The sequence below is a fragment of the Durio zibethinus genome, chromosome 23 (assembly GCF_047325235.1).
Source record: "Durio zibethinus cultivar Kanyao isolate XHJ-2024 chromosome 23, ASM4732523v1, whole genome shotgun sequence".
In the NCBI taxonomy this organism is placed as follows: domain Eukaryota; kingdom Viridiplantae; phylum Streptophyta; class Magnoliopsida; order Malvales; family Malvaceae; genus Durio; species Durio zibethinus.
Window position 1 is genome coordinate 10,407,752 of NC_143184.1, and position 20,753 is coordinate 10,428,504.

Consider the following 20,753-nt stretch of genomic DNA (forward strand, 5'->3'; position numbering starts at 1 on the left):
TAATCGATTTTTTTCAATTTGAATTAAATTTAGATATTAAATATATATTATATTTAAATCAAATTTTAAATTAAAAATTAAAATAAAAAATTGAAGCAATCTAAATTGTATATTTTATTAGTTTTTATATATTTTAAATTTTTAAAAAATAAAATAATTGTTTATATTTAATTTATTTGAATATATTAAAAATATATTAAAATAATTTATTAAAATAAAAAATTAAATTTAAAAAATAAATAAATTGAACCAATAAAATTTATTTCAAATTAAATCAATTACAAAAAAATGACTCAAATTTAAATTAAATTTTAAAAATTTATAATACTTTAAACAACCTAATCAAATTTAATACGATCCGTATTATTATCAATTCTATAAAATCAAAGCCTTCTGCTTCATATTACAACGCCAAAAAATAGAAACCTTTACCTCGGAATTTCCATTTTTGCATCAGTTTCATGTTTTCTTTTCCCATGTAGAAAAAACAAAAACAAAAGAGAACCAAAAAAACTAAATGAACTCATATCTTTAGCGTTTCTTGAACTTTATTTTTGTTTGCTTGTTTAGTGAGAATTTTTTTTTTCTTTTTAAGAGTGGCAAAAAATGGGGAGAGGTAGGGTTCAGCTAAGGCGGATCGAGAACAATACTAGCAGGCAAGTAACGTTCTCAAAGAGAAGAACTGGTTTGCTAAAGAAAGCTCATGAAATCTCAGTGTTATGTGATGCCGAGGTTGCTTTGATTGTTTTCTCTAACAGAGGGAAGCTCTTTGAGTACTCATCTGAATCCAGGTTTTTACAAATAATTCTTTCAACCACTTAATTTACACTTTTAATCTCTTAGTTTTGCCTGTTATTGCATGTTTTTATATTTTTTTAGTTTCTGATTGTTTTTAAGTTCTGGGTCTTTGTTATTTTCCTTCCTTTTGTTCATTACTGCACTGTTCATGGCTTTGCACTACACCAAAATCTTCAGCTTTCTGATATTATTTGATCTATCCTTCTCTCATATAAACACTATAAAAAGGCTAAGGAAAAAACATGAATAAAACATAGGAATTTTTTCATTTGTCATTTTAGATGTCTTTTTCTTCGCAAAAACATTTTTCTTCTGGTATATATTGCCTCTTCCTTTACTTAAAGAACTTTTCTGTAAATTTTTGTTTTTGTTATTGTTTGTTTGTTGAGATTTTATGACATAAAAAGTTTCTGTATTGATTTGTCAGATAGAAGTGAAATATATGTTGTCTAACCTCACTAATAATCTGTGTTTAGTCTTAATTTTATAGTTTTTGTGTTTAACCTCTCAAATAATATGTGTTTAGTTTTAATTTTATCTGCGTGTACTTTCATATAGAAGTTTAACAGGAAATCTTTGAGTTGCAGATTATGGGATGAGTTTGCTTATATTATAGCAAATGATATATAGTACCTTTATTTTTGGTTATGAAAAATTGGTTAAACAAGATTAATTCAACTTTGAAAAGTAAGTTTATTATATATGTCTCTTCCTTTAATTCAAGAAACTTTGCTTAACATTTTTGTTTTTGTTTGTTAATTTGTTAAGATTATATGAAAAAATCTTTTCCTGTATTGATTTGTTAGATCAGATGTGAAAAATGCTACATATTGTTTAACCTCTAGCTGTAATACTGGTATGTTCATGGAAGTTTAACAGGAAATAATTAAGTTGAAGATTATGGAATGATTTGGTTAAATTAATGAAAATGGCAGTACCCTATAATGTTGGTTGTGCAAAAATTTGTTAAAACCACGTTACTTCAACTTTGAAGCCTAAGTTTAGACAGCTTTGTGTCATAGGGCTTGGTGTTATAGCATTCCTCCTTTTTGTTTTCCCCATGTCTTTTGCATTTAGTTTTTAACCTAGGATATTTGGAACTTGTTTTTGATTCACCTTGGAAAATGCCCCCTAATAATATTAGCTATGTTCATAGGCATTATATGCATATATATTATATGTACGTATGTATATACGAGTGTGTGTGTGTGTGTGTTGGAATACTGAGGAAATCAATGTAACTTTTGTCATTTACAATTTCCATATTGATATTTCAACATAGCAGTACGAGCCACTAGCTAGAGGCATGCAAGCTACTAACATTTCAGGTTTTCACTTTGTAGATTTCCAGACTGAAAATGATTTTGTTGTGTCTAATTAAATTATTATATTTCACTTAATTTTATTTTAACTTTGTTTCAAGATATTCACACATGGTTTTCGCTGTTTTACTCCCATCCCATTTTCCACAGAAAATTTTAAATTGAGTGAGGTGAAGTGTATTTAATTATGCAATGGATTCATTGGACTTGAGTTCTCAAGCTTAAATGTTCACGAGTACATGAATATTTATTATGATTTGAAAGATTTAAAAAGATAATAAATTACTGGACTGGGGTTGGTGAAAAAATAGCCCAATTTCTTGAATATGACACTAATTTTCATTTCCATTTATTTTATGAAGAGATATACAAATGTAAACCCAAGAGCCATCCTATATTTAATACTGTAATCGTTGACTTCCCAACTAGGTAAGTGTAGAAGGAAATGAATTAGTTTACCAGAAAAATACTCAAAAGTCATAAACTGAAGGGAAAATTAAATACGTTAGTTGAATGTATGATTTCTTGCATTTGCAGTAAGTTTTTAAGTCTTGAGGTTGTCTAAATTTTCTTAGAACTTTATATTGGTATAGTTCATTTCTCTAAATGTTTACTCATAATTTATTTATTTTTATTTTTGTTATTTTCTATAACAAAAACATCTTTTATTTGTTAGTAATAGCATATATATATATATTAAAATAGAGTTAAAATCTTGCATGAAAATATTGTAATGCTCAGACTTGTGTGGTGTATGTTTATGATTATTTTTCCTGCCATTGGTTCTTGAATATCATTTGCTTGATGTAGCTTTGAAATGCTCTAAATTCAATGTTAAATTCTGCTGAAAACAATCAACTTCCCAAGAGCTAGAGGGATATCCAAATTTGATACCAATTTAAGTTCTTAAAATAAATGAAAAAGAAAACTTTCATTCATATTATTAATTAGGCACCATGACAGAAATTCTTCAATCGTGTGAGCCAAACAATTTCAGACCTTCAAAAATAAATGAAAAAAAAAAAGGATAGAAAGAAAAGGAATGAGCTGTTAAAGCAGAATGTAGCCCCTAAAAGAATGCTATTTACTTTGTTATACCCTAAGTTTTCAGTGTAAAGATCCCAATATACCCACAATTTAGGGGTACATATGAACTGTTATTTTCATTAGATTGGGATGAAGTTCATGTCAACATCAACAGAGATATAGTTGTGAAATCTTGCATGAGACATGTATAATATTTCAATGGCTTCACAAAAATGTCCAGTTCTGGTCCAACATTTGCATTAAAAATCGAGTCCTGATATTCCTGTGTTGCATCTCCTTTTAGGTTTCTTTTTTTCTTTTTTTTTTGGCCTTTATGTTTTTTCATTTTTGTCCAATGATATTAGACTATGCAATGAGAAACAAACCATCTTTTATCTCATAAACCTCTCAATATTTGCTCAACATTTGATGCATTTAGGATTCAATTCAGAGTTTAAAACAACCCTCAGTAGTCTTTAATTATACCAGCTAAACCAACTGAGACAACCTAGATTATAAGCAATAACATAATTAGACATCATTACTCAACCTTTAAAATTGATTAGGTTTTGGATTTCTGATAAATCCATGACTTTAGTGAGACACATTTAAGGAATTCAGCAAAATTAGAATGGTCTTTTTTTTTTTTTTGATGAATTCAATGAACATAAATCCTAACAATGGCATTCATAACACTTACTGACATTCATGTACTAAAAGTGCATCAAGTCTTTTCTTTGATTAGCTTTTGTATTGTTACAGGATGGAGAGGATCCTGGAACGATACGAACGACAATCATATTCAGAGAGACTGCTTGTCCCAACTGGCTCTGAATCACAGGTATGTCTTGCTGCAAATCATGAAATTTATCCAAAATGTACATAGTCAGAGTAAATCATTTATTCCATTGCAACTGTAGGTTGCAGCAAATCGTTTATTCTTTTGAAAATAATTGGCAAGCTAAGGTGTCCATTTCGTGATTTTATAATGGAACGTATAAAACTGTATTACACACATTGCGTATACATGAAATGTGTTTGGATATCCATAAAAAAAATGGCCATAAAAAGTGTGTTTGAGGTGTGGGTGTAAATAAATAACATTTTTATTTATTAGTTTGTGAACATATTCGATTTTTATTCGATTATTAGGTTTAACAGATGATTTTAAATAACATTTCATTATTTGTTAAACGAATAAATTATAAATATAATAAAATTTATTCATATTTAGTTCGTTAATATTAATAATGTAAATGAACAAAAAAAAAGTTTATGAACATATTTAATTTTTATTTATTTATGTTAATTTATTAAATTCAACAAACGATCAAAAATAATAATTTAAGATTCATTAATTAAATAATCAAATCTCAAACATAACAAAATTCACTCATATTTTATTTATTTACATCATTGGTTTGAGAGAGGGTAGAAAGGTAAATTAAACCCCTTAAAATCTAGTTGGAATTAGGAGTATTAGATTGAGAGATTCTTAGAGTACGAGTATTCCATTTTGATGACTAGAGCCTGTGGTCCCTTTCTACCCTTTAAAATCATATTTTGTAAAGATTTTGCAAAGTATGGTAACAATGACTAAACTAGCTACTTTACTGTATTCCCCAGCCAGGTAGACATTTGTATCTCTTCTCTATTGTCTTAATTTTTTTTTTTTTTACCAATTCATTGTTAAGGTCTTAGAGCTTCCTTCATTCACCTACTTAAAAACAAAAAGATATCCTTCTTCTGTATATGTTTATCTCTACTGTACTGTATTTGTTTTCCATAAAAGTAGTCACTATATCAAAGAACAGACATTTAAACCATGCATGTTTCTGGTTCTGCTACTTCTATCACCAAACATAAAAAAATTCGTTTATATAAGTATGACTGTATCTGATGCACCACTGTAGCCATGACTACGAATTCTTGAAATTTCCTTTGATAGTCAGAATCTTTTAGGCTGAGACTTGTAATTGGATTGTTAGTGCTTGTTGATTTAAAGGAAAATGAAATCATTAATTCTTTAATCCTTTTCTGAATGCTACACAGGCAAACTCGTCTTTGGAATGTACCAAACTCATGTCAACAGTTGAAGCTTTGCAAAGGAACTTGAGGTACAAATGTAACTTCATGTGAATGATAGAACATTGTCTAGGGTTGGATTGGATTTACTGGAAAACTTAAAATCAGCTCAAGCAAATGAGATATTTTACATTTATCATGCAGGCACTTCCTTGGAGAAGAGCTTGATCCCTTGAGTCTGAGGGACCTGAAACTTTTGGAACAACAGATTGATAATTCTCTGAAGCGCATACGAACTAGAAAGGTAAAATAAGCATGTTCAATGATTTCTATGAAATTTCTGTTATATATTTATATGAATGCTTTATTTTACTCACTCATGTTTTGTTCTGACATGCAGAATAAACTCATGCTCGAATCCATTTCAGAGCTGCAGAAGAAAGTAAGATACTTCTTTGGCATATGATGAAACATTTATCACGACTTGGATTAATATTCTAAAATCCAAAATTAAATTTCATGAAAGAATACTGCTCCAGCTTTTTTTTTTTTTTTTTTTTTAACATTAACACAGGCAGACATTGTAATATGTTAAATGGCAACCAAGAGAGTTCATATAAAAATCCCAATTGTCTGGTATATGCTATTTTTGACATTGAAGCTTGTGACAGGAAAAGACATTGCAAGACCAGAACAACATGCTAGCAAAAAATGTAGGAACTACAGCTTCTACACTCAAACTTCCAAAGCTTGCATTCTGTTTTTCAAATATTAAGTTTCTAGCTTCATCTTTGACTTCATTAATTTTTTTGCCATGGATATAGCTCAAAGAATATGAGAAGAGACTACCTGAGCATGCACAATGTGAGCATCAAAACTATGCCCAAAACTCATCATGGTCCATAGTACAACCACCACCGCCACCAGCAACAATACAGTTTCCTTCTTTGACTATTGGGTACTATCTCTCATTCTCTTTCATGCTAGCTAGCTGTTTGATTGATCTAGGATTTTCTTTATTTCTTCCTTTTTTCTTTTATTAACTTGAAAGAAATTAATTAATGGAGGCAAACTTTTTTTTCCTGTAAAGTGCTATAGAAATCGGTCCTGGGGAAAACTTCTTAAGCAAAATGCAGCACTGAACTGCAGTATTTTCTCCAATACTCATTCAATAAGACTGATGTCCAGTTTTGATATGAATCATGCAGAGGTTGTTACCAGGCCATAGAAGGTATAACCAAGGAGGCTGAGACTCAACCCCAGCCTAGTATCAGTACTGTGATACCCCCCTGGATGCTTCGTCATGTAAACAGATAAAAAGCTGACGCTGAGACGAGCAGTTCGAATCAAACATTTCAAACAATGTTTTTATAGAGTGAGAATTCTTGACGTACCATCGCAAAAAGTTCAAATGCAATGAGAAAACTATAAGTTGTTTATTTGAAACTCAAAATTGTTTTGAGACTGCGGCATCCTGCTGTCCCACTGAAGTATTTAAGAGGTATATAAAGCACATTGCTTAACAATTCCGAGACCAAGAATATGCATGTTGAATGCAATATCAAAGTGGGAAGTACATGTTCTACTCAATCTTCAATGGATTCGTTTCTTTTTGTTCCCATTTGGTATTCTACAATGCATTCACACAAGAAGATAGGAGGATTTGATGCATAACGGTGGCAATTTCAACCTGTAACTTTTACACTTGATCAAGGGCCTAATTGGCCTTCATTTTCATTTGTATGACGATGTAAGGAGAGGGGAAACGCACGAAATTCAAATGGAAAGAAAAGATTCTCAAAACCACTACTGATAAATTACTTGGCCATGAAGTTCAAGGTAAGAGTAATCTAAGAAAATATTATTATAACATAAATTTTTACTTGATTATTATTTTTATAAATATATAAGAAAAATAACTAATTATTAAAAAAATAAATAGGTTTTGTAAACAAGTAAGGAAAATGTAAAATTTGTATTATTTACCGTAAAATGGATAAAAAATATCGTAACACACAATGACAAAGCTATAATAATTTTAAACATAATGACAAGTAAGAATAACTATAAAAAGATATTATTGTAACGTAAATAATTAAATAGGTAATGTAAAATTTTAATTAATTATTGTTTTGTAAATATATAAGCAAAATAGCTAAAAATAAAAAATAAGTAAGTAACGTAAAAAAGTGAAAAAATTTATAAAATTTGTATTATTTGACGTAAAATGAGTAAAAATTGTCATAACACAGACTAAAAAAGAGTTATAACAATTGTAAATGTAATGAAACATAAGAGCAATTGTTAGAAGATATTATCACAACTTAAATAATTAAGTAAGCAACTTAAAATTTTAATTAATTATTATTTTTGTTAATATATAAGAAAAATAGATAAAATTTAAAAAATAAACACAATGTGAACAAGTGATAAGAAGTGTAAAATCTGTATAATTTAATATAAAATGGATTAAAAGTATCATAACATATTAAAAAAGAGCTATAACAATTCTAAACCTATTGGAATATAAGAACAACCATACGAAAGTATTATTATAATGTAAATAATTAAGCTAATAACATAAAATTTTGATTAATTATTATTCATGTAACTATATAAAAAAATTCAATAAATAATAATAATAAAATTTTGTAACTTAAACATACGAGAAAAAATGTAAAATTCATATCATTGGCTTAAAATATGTAAAAAATGTCTTAACATAATAAGAAAATTTTATGATAATTTTAAACATAACAAAAGGGAAGACAAATTATAAGAAAATATTATTATAATGTAAATAATTAATATTGTAATGTAAAATTTTAATTAATTATTATTTTTTAAAAAATATAAGAAAATGATAAATAAATAATAAAAAATTTATTTATGTAAACAAGTGAAAAAAACAATAAAATTTCGCTCATATTTGAATGTTATCATGTTAGTTTTGAATTGATCCTTATTTTGAAATGACAAAACATTAAAGCTAAATAAATTTGATCAAAACTTGAAAAAGATTTATTTAGTACATGTTCTTAAGTTTTATATTTTGGTATTAAATAAATAATAAGATTTTCAAAGTTTAAACAAACCTTTCTTGGTGTCATATTTCTCAAACCAAATCTACCTTTAAAGATTATTTATTTGAGCTTAAATGAAAGTCCTATTGTTGTTTTTAAAGTGAACTTATTCATTTTGGACTTAATACAATTTTGATAATATTAGTTTTGAGAAACAGATTAACTTAAGAAAGCTGTTTTACAATAACAAAGTTTTTCAACATTGAACTTGTTTTATTTTTCTGTATTAATTTGTAAAATCTTAATATTTGAATTTTATATGGTTGGAAAGCTCTTTGAGTCTACTTTCTAATGGATTAAACAAAAATAAAAATCCAAATTGTCTAAGAAAAGATTTTGAATTTTTACTAGACACTCTACAGTTGTCAGAAAAACTGCACAAGGCATAAATTTGAAAATTCACTATAATTCGTACACAGTAAATTAGGTGATGAACTTTATATGGATAGAAAGATCTTTAAGTCTAGTTTCTAAATCTTCAAACAGTTTGTAATTTGGATTTGTATAACTCAAGATATGATCAAATTAGTAAGTAGAGTATATAACAAGAGATAACCACCCAGCCACTGACAGGATCGATCCCCTCATGGAAGGGATCGATCGGGTCATGATTTTCAAAGGCAAATTAGTTTAAAACATGAATCAATCGATCCCCTCATGAAAGGGATTGATCAGTTCTGGGCGGAAGCACTCCAGCGTCTACTTTTTGGTGTTTCTAACGGTTATTTTCTTCTCTTAAACACTTCCAATGGCTACCTCTTCAATTTCTCTATAAATTGGGCGCTCCAACACACCAAGAGGATTGATGAATCAAGAGAGCAAGAGCCAATAAGCTATGTTTTCATTCTCTCAAAGAATAAAGAGTTTTTAGAGCTTCAAAGTCCATATATTTATATTTATTGTATCCAATTTTTATTTGTTATTCATTCATCATTTTCTTGTACTTAAATTTAGCAAACACTTAGCTTTAGAGAGGTTGTTCTATTGTTTGTAAAATTATCTTTGATATACAAGGGTGGAAGAGAACAAAAAGTGAGGTTTCTTTTTGAGAATTTTGTAGTGAGATTGGGTAAAATACTACAAAGGGTAGAGGTTTCTATCTTAAGCCTTAGAAAGAAAAAGATATGTTGTATTTTTAATTCAAAAATAGTGGATTGAAGCCTTGGTGTGGACAACTAAGAAAAAAGGACTAGGTGCCTTGTGGAGAAAGATCGAACCTCTATAAATCATTGTGTTTGATTTCTCTATCCCTATCTCCTTACAATTTATTATTGTTTATATTTGATTTTAGATTCATTAATTGTTATTGTTTGCATTATATTTTCATCAAAAGTGCTTATTGTTTTAATTTCCATTCAACTATATTGAAATCATTTATTTGGGAAGACTTTGGAAAAATCCAAGTCACCCCCCATCTTGGATCACTATCTAACATATAAAGCTAATAATTGGTATCAAAACTTTAGTCTCTTTTTGTAGGTTTAACCACATTGAGAAAATATCATATGACTCAATTTTGGTTCCAAGATGGTGAGACAGTCTTCAAAGCTCCTATGGTTGATAAATTTAAATTTTATGAATGGAGGAGGAAGATGAAGATGTTCACAATAACCCAAGATTTTGAAAATTGGTTAATGATAGAAAGAGGGCTTGGAACTCTTTTAAATGATGCAAACTATATGAGGCAAGTGATGGATGATGCAAAGGCCAAGTGCATTTTCTATAAAGCTTTAGATGATTACAACTTCAACTTGGTCTCAAAATGCTCAACCTTAAATGAGATATAAAGAAAGTTGGATAAGCTACATAAAAGATAAATTTCCAACCAACATCCAACATATCTCATGGCTATTGAGGAACCAAAAGTAACCTCTAACTCTTGTGATTCAAACTCTTATACTTTTGATGAGTTACAAGATGCTTATAATGATTTAGTAATTGAGTTTGAAAATATGCATTTGAAACATAAGAAAATGATTTCAAAATTGAAAGTTAAAAATGATCTTTTGATGAATGCAAAAAATGTTTTAGAAAAAGAAAATGAAAAGTTGAAAATAGATTTAAAAACCTCTCTAAGTAGAAATGAATTTTTTAAAAAAGAAAATTTTGATTTGAAAAAGAAATTTGATGATTTGATGATTTGATGAATGAAAAACAAAATCTTTTAAAGAATTCATTTAGTACTAAAATGAGTAAATGTAATTTTTATAATTTTCATGGTCATACTACACATACTTATCCTATTAGAAGAAAATTTTCATTTAGAATTAGGCAAGTATAGGTTCCGAAAGGAACAAGAAACTTGGTGACTAACTTTCAAGAACCCAAAGCAATTTGGGTACCAAAAATCAAATGAGATTATCTCTTGTAAGTGTGTTAGAGCAAGGAGCCACAATGTGAGAACAAAGATTGAATACTCTAGACACACAATGGAGATGGGTAACCTCTAAACTTTTATTTGAAGAGAATTTGAATTTGGTTACCTATTTTTGATGAAATTTGAATGCTTGATTGATTATGCAAAATTTGGTTAACATTGATTACAAGACATATGTTGCATAATCTTGAGAAAATGTGAGCTTGCATTCAATATGCATTTATTTTGCTCTTAAGTATGTTTGAGATGCTTGTTGAAATTGTTTGTGGTATTAAATTGCTTGAGCATACTTTTATTGATAAATTTTTTATTGATTTGTGATTGTTAAACATGCTTATATGACCATGATATTTAAAATTGCCTAACTTATTTATAATGCTTGAATCTTATGAAATATTGTTAAAACTTGATTATTTTATTCTCAATTATTTTAACTCTTGATTTGTGATTTTAAAAATTGATGATCACCTTGTGCTTAAGTGATATATCTATTGATTCTTTGTTCATCTATGTTTTTGGTTAAGACATGTGCTCATATGATGATTGGTTCAACTTGACTTTAATGCTTGTGATTTGAAAATACTTAAATTTTTTATCTCTTGATTTTTAAAATATTTTTAAATATACTTGCTCTTGTACTGAATTGATTCATTAATTTTGTGAAATATTTTGAAACTTGTGCTTAATTAACTTATCTTTTGATTTGAGATTAATAATTGATAAACTAATTGTGTTTAATGATATATGTTGTTAGTTCATCTATTGTTCTTGTCAAGTGTGTGCATAGATGATAAACGTGATTTTTCTTGACATAACATGGTTCCAACGTGACTTAAGTGAGTGATTTTCTTATGATGCTTATTTTTAGCTTAAGTCATTATTGATTATGGCTTGTAATTTGTGTAGACATATTTATGCTTTTGTGCTAAAATTTTCTTGAATTTTTTTTTAAATATGTCTTTCTTGAGCTTTTAGTTTTTATATGGCCTATAATTTGTGTAGACATATTTATGCTTTTGTGCTAAAATTTTCTTGAATTTTTTTTTAAATATGTCTTTCTTAAGCTTTTAGTTTTTATATGGCCTAAAATTTCTTTTGACATATTCCTTGGTGATTTATTGAATATGTCTATTTTGTGTTCATGAATGATTTAAAAGGTTTGATTTTTGCACATTACATGAGAACTTTTGCTTTAGTGCCATTCTTGTGCTATTTGATGTTTAAATTGATATAGGACCTCTAGCTTAAGTATATATCTTCCTTACAATTGGCAACTTGAGCTTAGTGAAGAAATTTTCTTTTGCCTATGATGACTTAGAATATGGAATTATTTTCTAACAATTGATATAATTTTTATCAATTGATTTTCTTGATGCTTCTAATGAAAATCTTTTGTCAAAAAATTTTTCTAATCTATGCTAGGAGAACTTGAAATGAGCATGAATAAGTTTACATTTTTAAAATTTCAAGTGGAACAAGTAAAGCAAGTCATCTTCATCAATCAAGCTCATGTGCATCAAAGACTTGGCTCAAATGATGTGGAATTGAGGATTTAAAGCCTCACTCAACTACAATGAGCACAACAATATAGCTTGATAAGAATGGAGGTAATTGTATTGAATCTATGCTATGTGCCTATGATTTATAATGTTTAATGCATGATTTGATAAATTCTTGCTTTTATAGGTGCAAAAATGAGATATTGTGTTTGAATTTATGAACACTTTACACAAATTAATCACCATGTTACTTGATAAAATTTGTCTTAATATTTTTTTTAAAGCTTGGATTGATTAATTCACCTTCATTAATATTCATGCCTAGTTCTTGATTGCTTTGATTAATAGTTTTAATTGCATGAATATTTGTTTGAATCTTTGGACATGGATATGAGATAAATAGATTGATTTCTTTGAACATGTTCATTGATTGAGTTCATTGAGATAGCATGTACCATATTGTGTCTAAATGTTTGCATTTTTTTTTTGTATATTGCTATACATGTTTTGAAATGTTCTTGCATATGCTTGTGTGATTTTGTTTGAAATAAATTTATGTTTGATTACTTGCATATGCTTAGATTAAGTACAATTGTTATGCATTGAAATAATTTGGATTATAATTGAACAATTATGCTTTCATTATTTCTTTGCTATAGCATATGTGCTCATCATGTTTGAAAAATCATGTTTATATAATTTTTGTTATGACATGATGATAATTGAACTTCATTGCTCATTCGTACCTATGATTTATTATATACATATGAGCTTTTGGTTCTTGTTTGGATATGATAGCTTATGAAAGATTACTATTATCATTTATACATATATTGAATGAATCTTTCATATGGTTAAAGTATGTTTGTTCTATGAAAGTTGAATAAAATTGTTAACAATTGGTATCAAAATTGTTAAAGATTTTTTAACTTTCATAGATGCTTATTTATGTGCCTATCCTTGATATAGCTTGTAGACACCCAATTGGGTCCAGGCCCAGATCAATTGGGCCTGGCCCAAATGGGTAAGGCCCAAGTCAATTTTTTTTTTGTATTTTATGTATTTTATTATTTATTATTATTATATATTAATATATGTATATCTTTATTTATTATTTTCTTTCTCTGGTAATATCTATATGTAATATATTTATATTGTTATATATTTATTATTATATTATAATAATTTTTTTTCTTTTTTTCTTGTAATTTTTTTTTGGTTTATCTTATTGTATCCCTAATTATCTGTTAATAATCTTTTTTTTCTCTTTTCTTGATTCGTATCTGATTTTTTTTATTATTATCATTATTATTATTTTTTTTTGTTTTCTTTTTTGGATGGCTAGGATTAAAAGTTGAATAATCCCACTGTGAAGGGGAATTCAATTAGAAGAGTCCAATTGGATTCAAAGATTGAATCCTCGTCCAAGGAGGAATTGGGATTGATCAGGAACTCCTGATCAACCCTATAAAAGGCACTTCCTGGAATAGATGAAGAACAGGGAGAAAACAGTGAGCAAAGCTATTGAATTTGAGAGAAAAGAGGTGTATAGAAGAGTTTTCGAAGGCTAAAGAAGGTTGAGAAGAGTTAGGATAGCTGTAGGGATCGAAAATAATTTTTTAGAAATTTTTGGCGAAAATTTTTTTGGAAATTTCTGGGAAATTTCCAGATTTTGGCGAATTTTTCGGCAAGGGTTGAATTTTTCGGCAAGAATTCCGACCAAATTTGAAGTTTTCGACGACCTGCCCAGTTTCCGGTGAAGAATCCCAGAAACCGGTGATCTTTCGGTAACTTCCGGCGAACTTCCAACGAAATTTTCCAGATTCCGACAACAATTTCTAGAATTCAATGAAAATCCCACCGGAGTTCCTCAGCTTTTAGAGATAAGGGAGAGGAAAAAAAGAAGAAGAGAGAGAGAGGGGAGGAGCGTTCTGCTAAAAAACGAAGGGAACTGCCTTTTATACCTTCCCAAAATAACGTCGTTTTGGCTTTAAGTTAATCAGAGGATCCGTGCGTTTTGCCGAAACCCGACCCAACCCGAGCGTCGACCCGCTTCCTGACCCGCGCGTGCCAGCCCCCCTCCGAGCCGAGCCAAGCTGCCAAGCCGCTCCCCCCGAGCCGTTTCCCTGCCTTAAGCCGAGCCGATAGTCGAGCCGCTCCAAGTTTTTTTTTAAAAAATTAATTTATTTATTTATTAGATTAGGTTTATTCAATATTCATTTTATCTTTATTTTATTTTATTTTTACTTTTCTTTATTTTTTTAATTTTAATTTTATTTATTTTTTTTATTATTCTATTTTCTTTAAATAAAAATAAAAAATTCCAAAAAAAATATTTTTAGGGAAAAGTTGAAAATATCAATTTTCCTTAAAAATAAATTTCAAAAAGGGTTTTTGAGGAAAAGTTGAAAGTATCAATTTTCCTTAAAAGAAAAATAAATTTTCAAAAAATATTTTTGGGGAAAAGTTGAAAGTATCAATTTTCCTTAAAAATAAATTTTCAAAAAAAAGATTTTTGAGGAAAAGTTGAAAGTATCAATTTTCCTTGGAAATCAAAGTTTCAAAAAAAAATATTTTTTAAGAAAAGTTGAAAGTATCAATTTTTCCTACACAAGAACAATCATTCTCTCCTTCCTTTCTATTTTGATTTAGATTTAGATTTTTTTCTTCAATTAATCCGATGACGGAGCCTCTGCAAGTAAAACAGTAGTTTTTCTTGTATATTCCTGAGGTGAGAGAATTTTCTCAATTTTCTGCTAAAAGTATTAGAGTCAATTGAGAATAATTTTTAATAATTAATCACTTGGTAAAATTTTAAGGCTTATGGGATAACACAAATTTAAGCTGGTACCATCTTTTGATGGGCATTGTGAGGGTGCTATAACCTTCCTCACACGTAACCGAACTCCCGAACCCTGTTCTGGTTAGTAGACCTGAACTTATTCTTTTAGGGACCCTTAAACTTAGGTGTCCCCTGAAAGGACAGATTCTTTAGGTGGCCAATCGTACCTAGATAAAAAAAGATTGGTGGCGACTCCCTAAGTCAATGTCTAGCGACAGATCCCTGGATCTAGATGTTATGACAGCTTGACAACTCCGTTGGAGACTTTGAGAGTCAGGCCAGCAAATAATTTGTGTTATCCAAAAGCCTAATAAAATTGAACCTTTTTGTATATATGTGTTATTATTCATTCATGTTTATTTACCTTGTTAATTATGTCATTCATATGCATGTGCATAACATGAGCTCTACACCCGAGCTCCGTCCCTCTAGGAGAGAGTAAAGTACCTATTGCTTTCGTGAGGTCTAATGCCTCCGCAGTGGCTAGCGAAATACTCCCACTCAAATTGAACTTTTTTCGCTTGTAGCCTGTAATGAGTGAGGATTAGGGTGCCTTACTAGTCTGTGATGACAGGGATGTAAGGAGCAATTTGAGGACCTTTAGAATCTGACCTTAAAACCGCATGTAGTGAACCTTAAGAGTGCCTACACCTAAGATAGAGCCCTTTCTACCCAATGATAGATATACCCTGAAATTAGGACACAAAAAGGGTATTTGTCTAATCATTTTGATTGTTTAACTTTGTGTATTATTTTTATCATATGTAACATTATGTTGTTTGTCTGATTGTATGCATCTGCATTATTTTCATGATCATGTTTTAACATAATCATTTGCATTCATTTCATACTAGATTTTATTCAAAAAATGTACATTTCATTTGTGTATCAAAGCATCATACATAAGGCACAGCATAACATTTCTAATCATAAGTATGGTACTCAAGGTCCGAGGATAGCTCCATCTAGCGAAAACCCTGCTCATCCATACAACACAAGATCCAGAGCAAGGCAAATGGAAGAAAAAAGTTCTCATAGATTTGAAAAGCTAGAAAAAGCTCAAGAGAAGATTGAAAGTGAACTAAGCAAGATTTTAAAAGCTCTTAATAACATGAATAAAGGAAAAGGAGTTGAAGGAAATACAAGCCAGCAAGAAGTGGCTGACCCTTTGTACCCTTCAAGTTTTGGCCCACCTCAAGCCCAGTCTGCCCAAAAGGTCCCACCACAACATTTTGCATATCCAACATGTCCTGGAATGCCATCAACTTTCAACCCAGGGCAGTATAATAGCTATATAAATTATGTCTTCACTGAAAAGGCAGCAGAATCAATTCTTGATCTAGATGATGTAAAAGAGAATGAGAAGGAAAAGATAAGGGTGGAAGCTGAAGAAAGCTTCAAAATTAGCATGCTAGAGCAGAGGCTACGGGCTGTGGAAGGATTTAGCTTTTATGTGTCAGTTGACGCTGCTGGGCTCTGCCTAGTTCCTGATGTGATTATCCCCTATAAGTTCAAAGTACCAAAATTTGAAAAATATAACGGTACAAAATGCCTCAAAACCCACATCACCATGTATTGCAGGAAGATGATAGCTCATGCACATGATGAAAAACTTTTGATGCATGTCTTTCAGGATAGCCTTACAGGCTCAGCGGCCAGGTGGTATGTTCAGTTGAATAGGACCCACATTCACTCTTGGAGCGATATGGCTCATGACTTCATCAGTCAATATCGACACATTATCGATTTGGCTCCCGATCGTTTGTCTTTACAGAATCTAGAGAAAAAGGCAAATGAGTCTTTTAAAGAATACGCCCAGAGATGGAGAGATATAGCTTCACAGGTACAACCTCCACTGACCGAGAAAGAAACTACAGTGATGTTTGTTAGCACTTTAAAACCTCCCTATTATGAAAAGATGATAGGGAATGCAACAAAAAATTTTGCTGACATGGTAATCTCTGAAGAAATTATTGAAAGTGCTATAAAAAATGGCAAGTTAAAAAGAGGAAAAACCAAGAAGACATCAGAAAAGAAAGAAGCTGAAGCTTAAGCTGTGAGCTTTGATAGACAACAATTCAGGGGTTATCAACCCTATCCATCCCAAGGTTACTCTCTATACTATCCTGCTGTGAATAATGCCTCATCCTACCCATACCAGCTAGCTCCACAACCATCTTATTCATCCACTTACCGCCTTAACATTCAAGCTCCTGTAAGAACCCAAATTCGCCCTACTAACCCAGCAAGTGGCTCACGAGAACAACGGATTACTCAAGAAAAACCTGTATTTGATCCAATCCCTATGACTTATACAGAGTTATATTGAAAACTCTATAATAGCCACTTGATTACCCCCAGCCATGTGGAGCCGCTTAAACCACCCTACCCAAAGTAGTATGATCCTACAGCCCACTGCGACTATCACTATGGAATTATTGGTCATTCTACTGAAAATTGCACTGCTTTAAAATATAAGGTGCAACGGTTGATCAATGATGGAATGGTAAGTTTTGATCAAAAAAAAGTAACAACATCTAATGTTAGCGCTCTGAGTGAAAGTCAAGAGCAGAAAGGGGCCGAACAGTCACAATGAATTGAGGGGCAAGATGTCAATAGAGATTCTTCACCTGATCATATAGGGGGATAATTTTTAAGAAAAGAGATAAGGCTGGTTGAAAGTTTTTTTTTTGTCATTTTAAGATTTCTTTTCGAGTAATATTAGATTTCTTTTTTGCAATATGACTTCACTTGTTATCATTTTAATAAAGGCAAGTCAATGCATTTCATTACATTTTTCTCTTTCACTTGACCATTACTCCATGTTCTGTTACCTTTCATAACTTTATACTCCCATTCTCAAATTTTAGATGATGAATATTTAGACAATGATAACAATAATTATGGGATTTAATTTTGAGAACTCATGAGAAGATGATTTGAGCAAAAATAAGCTGTTACCGGAGGTGAAATAGATATGTCTTGAAGATGTGTAATTTTTTATACAGATTCATGAGCTTTGTTCAATAGATGATGTTTAAAAAAGGTATTCACAATTGAGATGAAAAATGACCATCTTTCTTTTACCATTTGGAAAACCATTTATTGCTACCCTTTTGAGCCTGTTACAATTTTTTCGGAAAAACCCTAACCAAGGATCACCCTCTACACTGGGGGGTAATTTTTGAAAAAAAAAATTTTCACAAAAGGTCCCAAAAAAAAAAGAAAAAGAAAAATAAATGCCACATATGACTTAGGGTAAAGTGATGAGAATCCTTTGTGTGAGGAAAAAAAAATAGTGAAATGATGTGGGGGCAAAATGCCAAGCTGCATCAAATGATCCTTCGGTCTTGAACCTTTTTAATACATGTTTTGAGCCTATTATATCCATTTTTTTATGACCCATCACCTTGACCTACATTATAACCTTGAAAAGTCCATTTGGATCAAGTATGAATACTCAACTTGAAGGATCATATGTTGAGCAAAGGTATACTCATGATGAAGCAACGGAATCATGCTACATTGCTCTAAAGTTTGATGTATGAAAGATATCAACAATGGATGAAAAATAAAAATAAAAAAAGATAATGAAAAAAAAAAGAAAAAAAAAAGAAAGAAGAAAAAATAAAAGGGATATTCAAGTTGAAAACCTGAAAGGGTGATTTTGGTAAAAAAAAAAAAGAAAATCCAGGTCAAATGGCTCACATGAATGAAAGATCAAAGACATCTGAAGATCTCTCAAAGACTGGAGCAAAGTTCGCCAAGCTCAAATTGACTTCAACAATAAATGGAATGAGTTTTTGAAAAAGAATCCTAGATTAATGTTGAGAATTGTTTGAATATTCATCATTTGGACATACCATCCATCCCAATGACATTTCTTTTCCCATTTATTCTGTACCAAAATAGATCTTCATTGATTATCTTTGCCATAGTTCACCTTCTATTCTCTTATTGTTTCACCCCTAAAATGAATTGAGAAAATGCTTGATTGCATTGTACTTATCAAGATTTGAAATGATAATGAATGAATGAATATGTGCTTAAAAGAGTCTTGTATTCATTTGAAAAGAAATCTAAGATGATGGTGGTGACAAAATGGTAGAGACCTAAAAGAGATGATTTTGAAGGATATATGATGTGATCAAATGAAGAATATAATGGGGCAAATCTTGAAAAGTGATGAATTGATTGATATGACTTGTAAGTGATGATTGAATGATGAAGACAATCAGTGGACAGAGTTTGTTTTGGAATGGTTAATATTGGAACACCTATGAGTAATGACCCAGTGATGGTCGATCAAACTTGTTTTGAAATTTGTTAATGTTGAGAAATTCATTGAATGATGGTCAAGTGATGATCGATTGATGAAGCTTATTCCAAAGTATTGAGAAACTGAATAAGGAATAATGTGAGTGAAAAAGACAATTAAGAGCTACACTAGTTTGATCTTAGAAGAGCAGTGCAATTGGATCCACGAGGAATCAAAGGGCTTGACACCCAAGAAAGAAAAAAAAAAGAAAAAAAAGCTTAAGAAACTTGAGTACCATACATTGAACATGAATTAATTGGCCAACATTTGCATAGCATGCATTGAAATTCATGCATTTGCACATCATACATTACTTTCAAGAAAATATAGTGTATAAATTCAAGAAGTAGGGGTGCTCCAATATCCCACATAGAGAAGACAGATATGAAGATATTTTACAAGTTTGAGAAGAAGCTTGTCAGGTAAGTCCCTAATCCTTGAAATAGGATGTCTTTTGGTATCAGGGTTGATTTATAAGACCTTTGGGCATAATCTCTTGAAATTCCTTCAAACACAACTTTCAACTCCTTTGGACATGATTGTCAAGGAGCAATTTACTTTTCAAAGTTTCGTTGCCTCTGTTTAGAGGAGCAATTTACTTTTTCAAAGTCGTGGTGCCTCTGTTTAGATGAGCAATTTACTTTTCAAAGTCGTGGTGCCTCTGTTTAGAGGAGCAATTTACTTTCCAAAGTTGTGGTGCCTCTGTTTACAGGAGCAATTTACTTTCTCAAAGTCGTGGTGCCTCTATTTAGAGGAGCAATTTATTTTCCAAAGTCGTGGTGCCTCTGTTTAGAGGAGCAATTTATTTTCCAAAGTCGTGGTGCCTCTGTTTAGAAGAGCAATTTAATTTTTCAAAGTCGCGGTGCCTCTGTTTAGAGGAGCAATTTATTTTTCAAAGTTGTGGTGCCTCTGTTTAGAGGAGCAATTTACTTTTCAAAGTCGTTGAGCCTCCGTTTAGAGGAGCTTTGGTAAAAAACACAAAAAAGCAAAAAACAAAAAACAAAAAAAAATACAAAAAAAAAACAAAAAACAAAAAATGACAATGTTGAGCTGAGTCTTGATTGGGTGTCTACGTCTTTGCGCAATTTCTGTTTCACAGAAAATGTGCAAAGAAGGGCAGCTGTAGACACCCAATTGGGTCCAGGCCCAGATCAATTGGGCTTGGCCCAAATGGGTAAGGCTCAAGTCAATTTTTTTTTTGTATTTTATGTATTTTATTATTTATTATTATTATATATTAATATATGTATATCTTTATTTATTATTTTTTTTCTCTGTTAATATCTATATGTAATATATTTATATTGTTATATATTTATTATTATATTATAATAATTTTTTTCTCTTTTTCTTGTAATTTTTTTTTGGTTTATCTTATTGTATCCCTAATTATCTGTTAATAATCTTTTTTTTCTCTTTTCTTGATCCGTATCTGATTTTTTTTATTATCATTATTATTATTA

General features: G+C 30.3%; 1 protein-coding gene across 1 annotated transcript; it reads left to right on the forward strand.

Moving 5' to 3' along the window:
• Window positions 1–426: 426 nt before the first annotated feature.
• Window positions 427–6,710, forward strand: LOC111313568 (agamous-like MADS-box protein FUL-L). Its single transcript, XM_022914244.2, has 8 exons — window positions 427–791; window positions 3,909–3,987; window positions 5,199–5,263; window positions 5,376–5,475; window positions 5,572–5,613; window positions 5,843–5,884; window positions 5,996–6,129; window positions 6,380–6,710. The coding sequence occupies exons 1-8, from the start codon at window positions 607–609 to the stop codon at window positions 6,486–6,488; spliced, it is 756 nt and encodes a 251-aa protein (XP_022769979.2). The 5' UTR covers window positions 427–606; the 3' UTR covers window positions 6,489–6,710.
• Window positions 6,711–20,753: the final 14,043 nt, after the last annotated feature.

What these genes read in the sequence shown, in the direction of transcription:
- LOC111313568 (XM_022914244.2), top strand. Translation starts at nt 607, where the DNA reads ATGGGGAGAGGTAGGGTTCAGCTAAGGCGGATCGAGAACAATACTAGC. An exon ending in GAGTACTCATCTGAATCCAG is followed by an intron (nt 792 to 3,908) that starts GTTTTTACAAAT and finishes GTATTGTTACAG; the next exon opens with GATGGAGAGGATCCTGGAAC. An exon ending in ACAACATGCTAGCAAAAAAT is followed by an intron (nt 5,885 to 5,995) that starts GTAGGAACTACA and finishes CCATGGATATAG; the next exon opens with CTCAAAGAATATGAGAAGAG.